This window comes from Protobothrops mucrosquamatus, unplaced genomic scaffold, assembly GCF_001527695.2.
Source record: "Protobothrops mucrosquamatus isolate PMUCROS unplaced genomic scaffold, P.Mucros_1.0 scaffold3203, whole genome shotgun sequence".
Classification (NCBI taxonomy): domain Eukaryota; kingdom Metazoa; phylum Chordata; class Lepidosauria; order Squamata; family Viperidae; genus Protobothrops; species Protobothrops mucrosquamatus.
Genome location: NW_015389201.1, coordinates 18,311 through 27,973, shown reverse-complemented (window position 1 = coordinate 27,973; position 9,663 = coordinate 18,311). Strand labels below are relative to the sequence as shown.

At 48.7% G+C, this 9,663-nt stretch overlaps 1 protein-coding gene across 1 annotated transcript; it reads right to left on the bottom strand.

Moving 5' to 3' along the window:
• Window positions 1-4,825: 4,825 nt before the first annotated feature.
• Window positions 4,826-9,105, bottom strand: LOC107297257 (NADH dehydrogenase [ubiquinone] 1 subunit C2). Its single transcript, XM_015826619.1, has 3 exons — window positions 8,904-9,105; window positions 6,480-6,623; window positions 4,826-5,010 (listed from the first exon to the last, which is right to left on the bottom strand). The coding sequence occupies exons 1-3, from the start codon at window positions 9,049-9,051 to the stop codon at window positions 4,961-4,963; spliced, it is 342 nt and encodes a 113-aa protein (XP_015682105.1). The 5' UTR covers window positions 9,052-9,105; the 3' UTR covers window positions 4,826-4,960.
• Between the last annotated feature and the right edge of the window lie 558 nt (window positions 9,106-9,663).

Genomic DNA, 9,663 nt, shown 5'->3' with positions numbered 1-9,663 from the left:
AGCGCTTCTTCTGGGCTCAGCAGAAGCGTCAGGATCAGTGCCGCTTTCCAACTGATTGGTGCTTCTTCAGGGCTCAGCAGAAGCGCTAGGATCAGTGCCGAGCTCCAGCTGGAGCCTGACGCTGATCCTGGTGCGTCCGCTGAGCCCGGACACCCCTGCAGCTCCAGCCATCTCTCGCTCAGGCTTGTGTGGTGCTGCCACCGGTTCAGCCCATTCCCCTCCCCCGCTATCACTTTTCTAGGATGGTTGTGTACCACCTGCCAGGTGCCAATGTACCACAGGTGGTACCCATGCCACTGGTTGAAAAGCCCTCATCTAGGAAAACAAAAAAGTCCAGTTGCCTTTTGAAAAAGCACCTTGGGGCCAATTATGACCTGGACAACGACTGAGAATCTCCACAGAGGATTGGCATGGTTATCGCCGCCATCTTGATTTTTTGGACACCAGCTTGGGATCAGATGAGCCTGGAAGATCTGCTTTTAAACCTCTGCCCAAGCCTTACCCAGGCCTGTGAAGCCGTCCCTGGAAGTCACCCGGAGGTCTGGCAATCTCAAGGCTTCACATCCCCCTCCCCTTGTTGGAGCAGAAAGGGGGGGGGTCTCCCTGCTTCCAGGCTAGCACCTTCCCCACCACCCCAGATAGGTTTGGGGCTCAGAGGAAGGGACCGGCCCAAAGTCCCCAGGGAAATGCTGAATAATAATAATAATAATAATAATAATAATAATAATAATAATAACAACAACAACAACAACAATAACAATAACAATAACAATAATGATGTTGGAAAGGATCTTGGAGGTCATCTAGTCCAACCCTGCTCAGGCAGGAAACCCTATACCATTTCAGACAAATGGCTGTCCAGTCTCTTCTTAAAAACTTCCAGTGTTGGAGCATTCACAGCTTCTGGAGGCAGGTAGTTCCACTGGTTAATTGTTCTCACTGTCAGGAAGTTTCTCCTTAGTTCCAGGTTGCTTCTCTCCTTGATTAGTTTCTATCCGTTGCTTCTTGTCCTGCCTTCAGGCGCTTTGGAGAATAGCTTGACTCCCTCTTCTTTGTGGCAGCCCCTGAGATACTGGAAGACTGCTATCATGTCCCCCCTCGTCCTTCTCTTCATTAAACTAGACCTACCCAATTCCAGCAACCGTTCTTTATATGTTTTAGCCTCCAGTCCCCTAATCATCTTTGTTGCTCTTCTCTGCCTTCTTTCTAGAGTCTCAACATCTTTTTTACATTGTGGTGACCAAAACTGGATGCCGTATTTCAAGTGTGGCCTTACCAAGGGCTTGTAAAGTGGTATTAATACTTCAAATGATCTTGATTCTATCCCTCTGTTAATGCAGCCCAGCACTGTGTTGGCTTTTTTGGCAGCTGCAGCACACGGTTGACTCATAGTTAGGTGATTCTCCACTAGGCCTCCGAGATCCCTCTTACAGTTTCTACTATTGAGGAAGGTACCCCCTATACTATACCTGTACATTTGGTTTTTCTTGCCTAAATGTAGAACCTTACTTTTTTCACCCTTGAATTTCATTGTTAGATAGTGCCCAGTGTTCAAGTCTGTCCAGATCCTTCTGTATCTTAAGCCTGTCTTCTGGAGTGTTGGCTATTCCTGCCAGCTTGGTGTCGTCTGCAAATTTGATGAGTTCCCCATCTATCCCCTCGTCCAAATCATTGATGAAGATGTTGAAGAGCACTGGGCCCAGAACAGAGCCCTGGGGCACCCCACTACACACTGCTTGAAGGGGACCAGAATTGAAACTGGACCAGAACCGGCAGTCCTCAACAACAGTCGACTTAGTGACCGTTCCGAGTTACAACGGTACTGAAAAAAGGGACTTAGGATCATTTTTCACTCTTAACGACCGTTGCAGCATCCTCATGGTGATCAAAAATTCAGACGCTTAGCAACTGCTTCATATTTATGACGGTCGCAGTGTCCTGGGGTGTGTGTGTGTTTCACATTATCCCCTTTAGCGACCTTCTGATAAGCAAAGTCAAACGGGACAGAGCCGGATTCACCTCACAACCGTTGTCACTAACTGAACAAGCGCGGCGATTCGCTTAACAAGTGCATCAAGAAAAGTTGGTGAAACGGGCCAAAACTCATTTAAAACTGTCTCGTTTAGCCACGGAGATCTGGGGCTGACTGGTGGTCGTTAAGTTGAGGACTCCCTGGGCCCTAAACTGCCTCCCAGTTGCAGTTTTACCAGTTCACCCCTTCTGGAGACGCAGAGCCCGAACCGAACCGTAATTAATTCCCAGGACTGAAAAAAAGATCGTTCTGCTTTAGACTGGGCATTTTGCTCTGTTGTGTCTTAAGGGCTTCGTACAGCCGAAGGATCCCCCTGGCATCTCTCTCTCTCTCTCCAGACAAAGGCAGGCCCAGCTCGGGAGGAGGCCTCCAGACCCAAAGGTCCTCACTTACAGCCCAGTTTCTAAAAATAGAGGATCTCACTCCGTCCTGGAGCTGTTCCAATCTATGTTCTATTTTTAAGACAGTCCCACCCTTGACCGTAAAGCGGAAGCCGGTCAGAAGTCACTGGCCCGTCGCTTCCAGCATCCCCATTTCCTAACCCTGACCTCGCCTCCAGATCTGCGGGGCTGGGAGCTTCACAATGCACGTAGAAAGAGGGCAGTGCTTATGTGTACCCCACCTCCCTCCCCAGTAACCTTGGACCACCGTAACCGCCTCTAACCGCTTACAGGATTGAGGGTAGACTTGTAATATAGGCAGCCAAGATGCCACGTCTTCAGCACAAGAGGCCTCTGAAAGTCACAGATGAGAGGGAGGTTCACGTGTCCACGCTGTTGCTTGAAACAATGGATGGAAACTAATCAAGGAGAGAAGCAACCTGGAACTAAGGAGAAACTTCCTGACAGTGAGAACAATTAATCAGTGGAACTATCTGCCTCCAGAAGCGGTGAATGCTCCAACACTCTTTTAAGAAGAGACTGGACAGCCATTTGTCTGAAATAGTACAGGGCAGTGGTGGCGAACCTATGGCACGGGTGCCAGAGGCGGCACTCAGAGCCCTCTCTGTGTGGGCACGCGCGCCGTCGCCCTAGTCCTAGTCCTTCCACTGGGTTTTATAAAACCTTTTCGCTTTAGGCCTCCGCCGCCGTGTGCAAAAAAAAAAAAGGTCCAATCAATCAGTCAATTTCAACTTCTTGCAGGGAAAAAAAAAGATCTTGCAAAGTTGGAATTGATTGATGGAACTTTTTAGTCCCACCGTCTGCTGTTACCACCGCAGCCATGCCCACCCAATGGGCCACACCCACCCAGCACCCGACGATGCATAAATGGGTTTTGGGGTGCAGTTTCGGCACTCGGTCTCTAAAAGGTTCGCCATCACTGGTATAGGGTTTCCTGGCTGAGCAGGGGGTTGGATTAGATGACCTCCAAGGTCCCTTCCAACTTTATTATTATTATTATCTTTTATTCACTAAACATGAACCTCAGTCAACTGAACATTCAAACCGCCTGGTGCCGATGGTTGACACAGGTTGCTACCAGCATCCTAGGTGTCAACCAGGTATCTCCTTAAAATATGTTCCGAGTAGCGCAGTTTTTTGTAACATTGCTGGAGTTATTGCAGGAAACTGCAGTTTCTTGATGTATTTTGCCAAGTTTTTGGACATAGTTCCCAGTGCCCCGATGACAAATGGGTACCACTGTTACACGTTTCATCCATAATCGTGCAGTTTCGATGGCCAGGTCGCGATATTTCGTAATTTTTTCCAGTTCTTTTTCTTCGACTCTGGCATTTCCTGGTACAGCGATATCAATCAGCTGTACGCTTCGGTTCTGTACAACTGCGATATCCGGCGTGTTGTGTTCCAAATGGCGATCTGTCTGTATTCGAAAGTCCCACAAGATCTTCACCCTCTCATTCTCAACATTTTCCACCCTATATGTCATGGTTCCGAAAGATGAAGCTGTTCAAAGAACTTTGAGGCATTGTTTACCTTAAAGAATCTTTTAATTTGCAACATAGCTTCCTGCACGTACATAGAGAAGCCAAAATCTAAATTCTCCTCCCCCAGACACACAGTAACCAAGCATAACTCACTCCTTCATTTAACAGTCATTAATCACATTCTCCAATTAGTTTGAAGTGTGATCTATCCCTCCCGTTATCTCCTCTTATTACAACTAACCTTGAAGAATACCCTACTGAGATATTGTTATGGCTAACTAGTCCCCAAGCACATTCTTCCCCCCTCCCTTCCAGCAACATCTAATTTTAACTCTAAAAGTAACACACAGGTTAAATAGAAAATGTCTGCATCTTCATATATTGTCAAGCAAGAACATCCGATGTTAGCAGCATTGACACTATGTTTCCATGACTTTTCGGACACAGGCAAGTTGTATTTTTTTACACAATGCCCAGTGGATTAATTTAACAACTCGGTCATGTCTAGCTTTGTAATCAGTTTGTGCGATTTTGCTACACTCACAGATTAGATGTGAAACAGTTTCAACTTTGTCATTGCAAAGTCGGCAATTTGGATTGTCAGTGGATGATGATGATTATTATTATAATACTTACGTTTGCAGACTGGATACCGGGGGATCCTTAAATAGAGGAAAGATTACAGGACCCATTTTGGGGTGTCAGGCTACCAAAATGGCACCCCTTTGTTCTACAAACCCCTCTCAATGTTTTGCACCACAGGGGCTGTTATTCAGCGGTTAGTCTCTCATCGTTATCAGTAACCACAGATTCAAACTTTCTGCAGTGGCAAATTGATACTAAATCTCCCAGGCAGAGATCTTCTCCCCCATTTTGAGGCATACATTGTGAACACAAAAGGCAGACTGGACCTTTATATAGCTTTTATTAGAAAGGATACAATCCACGTTTATCAACAGGCGATTTGACCCGGAGGGCATCCACACGCAAGAGTAGGGAGGAGAGAAAACACCCAGGAAGACGGCGGGATCTGCCGGCAGCCTTCAGCGAGTTGGGACGAAGTCTTCCAGGATGTCTCCCATTTTTCTAGGCTCTAGCAAAACAGGACATGATCCCTGCTGATGAAGCTTTATTCGTAAACCAAAGACACGGAAAAAGCACTGCCTGTATATTTACCGTAAACTTCAGGTATCAATCTTGTTTACACTTCCTTAAAGAGAATTTAAGCAAGCAAGAGTTTCTGTTAAGAAGCTCTAAAGTCACTTCTATTTATTTATTAATTTAATTTTTATCCCGCCCTTCTCCTTACGGACTCAGGGCGGCTGACAGCCTTATAAAACAGATACAACAATAAAAATACCCCGTTTAAAACCTAATTAAAAAGAAATATTTACTATGGCCTATGTCAATTAAAATTACTCTTAAAACCCCCCTAAAAATTCCCCTAGGCCAATCCCGCTTGTTGGAAGAGCCATGTCTTTAGGGCGCGGCGGAAGGAGGGGAGATCCGGGATCACCCAGATCTCTGGGGGTAGTTCGTTCCAGAGGGTGGGAGCTCCCACCGAGAAGGCCCTCCCCCTGGAGGTCGCCAGCCAGCACTGTCTGGCTGACGGCACCCTGAGGAGACCCACTCTATGGGAGCGTACCGGCCGATGGGAGGTAATCTGCGGCAGAAGGCGGTCTCGGAGATATCCAGGTCCGATGCCATGGAGCGCTTTGAAGATGATGACCAGCACCTTGAAGCGCACCAGGAAGGCTACCGGCAACCAGTGCAGCTCGCGCAGCAGCGGTGTTACATGGGAGCGACGAGTCCCTCCCAACACCGCCCGCGCGGCCGCGTTCTGGACCAGTTGGAGCCTCCGGGTGCTCCTTCTAAGGAAAATGTTGATTTATTGTGGAAAAGCCCGATTCCTTAGTCCTATAGGTTTGTCCCCTGTTCATAGGGGGTGACCAGGATTGTCCATCAAGGGGTCTGTTCTGCTAAAAGCCAGCTTGATGCAGTAGTTCAGGCAGCAGACTAGAACCCAGGAGGTGGCGAGTTCTAGTCCTGCCTCAGTCATGAAAGCCAATTCAGTGACTTTGGGCCAGTCCCTCCCTCTTAACCCTAGGAAGAAGAGCAAACCACATCCAAAAACGTTGCCAAGAAAATATGCACGAACGTATTTAAACAGTTGCCAAGAATCAAGACTCAAACAATGTAAACTTACCCCAAATTCCCAGATTTTGATACCCGAAAATCTGTCCAGTTCCATATACTCCTGACACTTGACAATTCACAACAATCCAGCTATTGCTGAACTATAATTTCCAGCCTCCTCAACACTATCTGGCTGTGGCTGACACCCAGGGCATTGGTGTAGATTTGTAAAGGCTTTGTGACAACTCGCTTGAGGCATTATTTGGGGGGGGGGGGTGTCTTTATCTCATCCATGCTGTGGGCAACTCAAGAGGAACAGCTGGGGGTCCCATCACCTGCCTTAGAAAACAGCTGCTTTCCCCCCCCCTCTAATTTCTCTTTAAGCCTTTGAGCAGCTCTTCTGGAATGTGTTTCACACCAAAGTACCTTTCTCCACAAAGTCCTCGGGATGGTGCTTTATGTAACTGAAAAGCTCCCTGTCCCTCTCAGCGTAGTAGTAATTGGAGTATCTCTTGATGTAGTAGCCCAAACAAAACCCCAGAGTGGCCATCAGGACTTGACGGTGGACACCTGGAAAAGATCAAGAGAGCAAAGGGACAAGTTCAACAAGCTGACACAAAATTCCCAAATGGCACTTCAAATGGTATACAGCAGGGGTCCCCAACCCCTGGTCCGTGGACCGGTACTGGGCCGCGGCATGCCAGCAACTGGTTCACACAAACAAGCAAAGCCCCATCCGCAGGATGCAGGCAGCACACAAAACCACGCACCCTCCGGTCCACGGAAAAAGCTCTCTCCACGGAACCGGTCCCTGGTGCCCCAAAGGTTGGGGACCTCTGGTATAGAGCAGGTAGCTGTCACTAGGATGATGCCTACAAAGGCATGAAGACGACAAGCTGAACTTGGTCTGGACCAGGGGTAGGCAACTTCGGCTCTTTTATGACTCATGGACTTCAACTCCCAGAATTCCTGAGCCCGCAGAGCTGACTCAGGAATTTTGGGAGTTGAAGTCCATGAGTCATAAAAGAGCCAAGGTTGCCTACCCTTAACTACATCTGCTGTGTTCCTCAATTTCCTCCTTCTTTCCCTCCTCTTCCTCCTCATTGCATAGTGGATTAACAATAACAATAACGATAGAGTTGGAAGGGGCCTTGGGGGTCTTCTAGTCCAACCCCCTGCTTAGGCAGGAAACCCTATCATTTCAGACAAATGGTTGTCCAATCTCTTCTTTTAAAATTTCCAGTGTTGGAGCATTCAGAACTTCTGGAGGCATCTATACCCTATACCCTACTTCAGACACTGATTAATTGTTCTAACTGCCGGGAAATTTCTTCTTGGTTCTAGGTTGCTTCTCTCTTTGATTAGTTTCCATCCATTCTTGTCTTGTCCTCAGGTGCTTTGGAGAATAGCTTGACTCCCTCTTCTTTGTGGCAACCCCTTGGATATTGGAAGACTGCTATCCTGTCAGCCCTAGTCCTTCTCTTCATTAAACTAAACATACCCAATTCCAGTCACCATTCTTCGTATGTTTTAGCCTCCAGTCCTCTAATGCTCTTCTCTGCACTCTTTCTAGAGTCTCAACGCCTTTTTTACATTGTGACGACCAAAATGGACACTGTATTCCAAGTGTGGCCTTACCAAGGTGTTGTAAAATAGTATTAAACTTCATGTGGTCTTGATTCTATCCCTCTTATCCCATTTTTCAGCTCTGTCCTAGCAGACCATCACTTCCACACGCATCTTCCCACATTAACGCTGCTGGTATTCAGTTCCCATGCCAGACATTCTTCACAAGCAATCATCATTTTAAAAAGAGAACGGTAAAGCCTTCGGTTCTCTCTGAGCTTGGATGTTTGTTTGCAGACATTCATTACCCAATGGATCCTATGATTATATGAGTGGCTGCCTTATATATCAGGGGTCCCCAACCTTGGGCACTTTATGACTTGTGGACCTCAAGCATGGCTGAGGAATTCTGGGAGTTGAGGTCCACAAGTCATAAAGTGGGCAAGGTTGGAGACCCCACTTATATATAGCATTTTGCTCTCCAAGTGTTGAGGGGGCTGCAGTTTATTCCTTGGTAGTTCCTTGATTGCATGTAGTATTTTTTTTCTCCCCGTTTTTATTTTTTTTGTCCAGTGTTAATCCCCGTTTATCTCACTGTGGGCTGCAACAGAGAAATTCTTCCGGTCTTTTTCATTTATATTTTTTTTTATTATTGTCTCTTTTGAATGGTGGGCAAATATAGTTTGTCCCTACCTGATGGCTGATTTACCTGAAGGTCAGTCTTCCACGAGTTCCCTAGCATTTTAATCACATTTAATTATGTTTGTATATTAAAATTATATTTAATAATAGTAAAAACAACTTATTATTCTCAGGCTTGGGCTAAGAGACTAATAAAGGTCGTTTGGGGTGACCTTGGCCAGACTGTCCTACTTCGCAGGGCTGTTGTGTGTGTGTGTGGGGGGGAGAAAGATATGAAGGCATTAATTGCCCCTTGACCCCAAAGAGGGAGGCAAGAGGACCACCTAATAAATTAATCAAATCCTCCATTTGGGCCCACCAGGAAGGGACCCCTCGGGAGCATCGACTCCACCGGAGGTCAGACCGGGATCCTCCCGACCCTGACTCCGGATGGGGCTTCTCTTGGCTCCTCCTCGGCTGTGGATTATGGGCATGCGGCTCTTTACTTCCGGCTCCCCGCTTCCTTGAGCTCTGCGTGCTGGTTAGCAGCGACGGGGATCCTGTCCGCGGAAGGGCCGGACGGGGCCTCGATGGGCAGCCCGGGGACCCCCCCCCCAAAGAGCGGAAGGACGGGGGACCACGCGGAAGGGCCCGGCGACTGACCCGCGCGCAGGGCGGGCCTGCGGTTGACGCCGTTGTGCAGCAAGGTGCTGATCCAGAAGATGCCCGCCATCCACACGGAGGGGAAGGTGAGCAGCGGCGGCGGCGGCAGCGAGAGCGCCTCGTTGGGGACGGAGAAGCGGAGCTGCATGGCGACGGCTGGAGCGGCGGAGGGTCCGGCCCGCAACACCTTCCCTCCAGCCCGCGCGGCCCGCCGAGGAAGGTTCCGCCCTCCTTCCTGGAGCAAGGGGCGGGGCTCAGCAGCGCCGGCCCCTCCCCGCCGCCTCCGAGCCCGGATTGGCCGGGGGGCGTGGCCGCTTTCCGCCAGGGTGGGGTTCGCGCGGAAGGGCCGATTGGCAGGGAGGAAACAGCTGGACGGAGCTTGCATTGAATAGAACAGAGCTCGAAAGGCTAGGCCAGGGGTAGGCAACCTTGGCTCTTTTATGACTCGTGGACTTCAACTCCCAGAATTCCTCAGCCAGCCATGCTGAGGGGAAAGGGAGAGGTTTCCAAGCTGAGCCATGCTGGCTCAGGAATTCTGGGAGTTGAAGTCCACGAGTCATGAAGGGGCCATCGTTCCTCCCATGCTGGCTCAGGAATTCTGGGAGTTGAAGTCCATAAGTTATGAAGGGGCCAAAGTTTCCCCCATGCTGGCTGAGGAATTCTGGGAGTTGAAGTCCACCAGTCATGAAGGGGCCATACTTCCCCCATGCTGGCTGAGGAATTCTGGGAGTTGAAGTCCCCAAGTCATGAAGGGGCCATA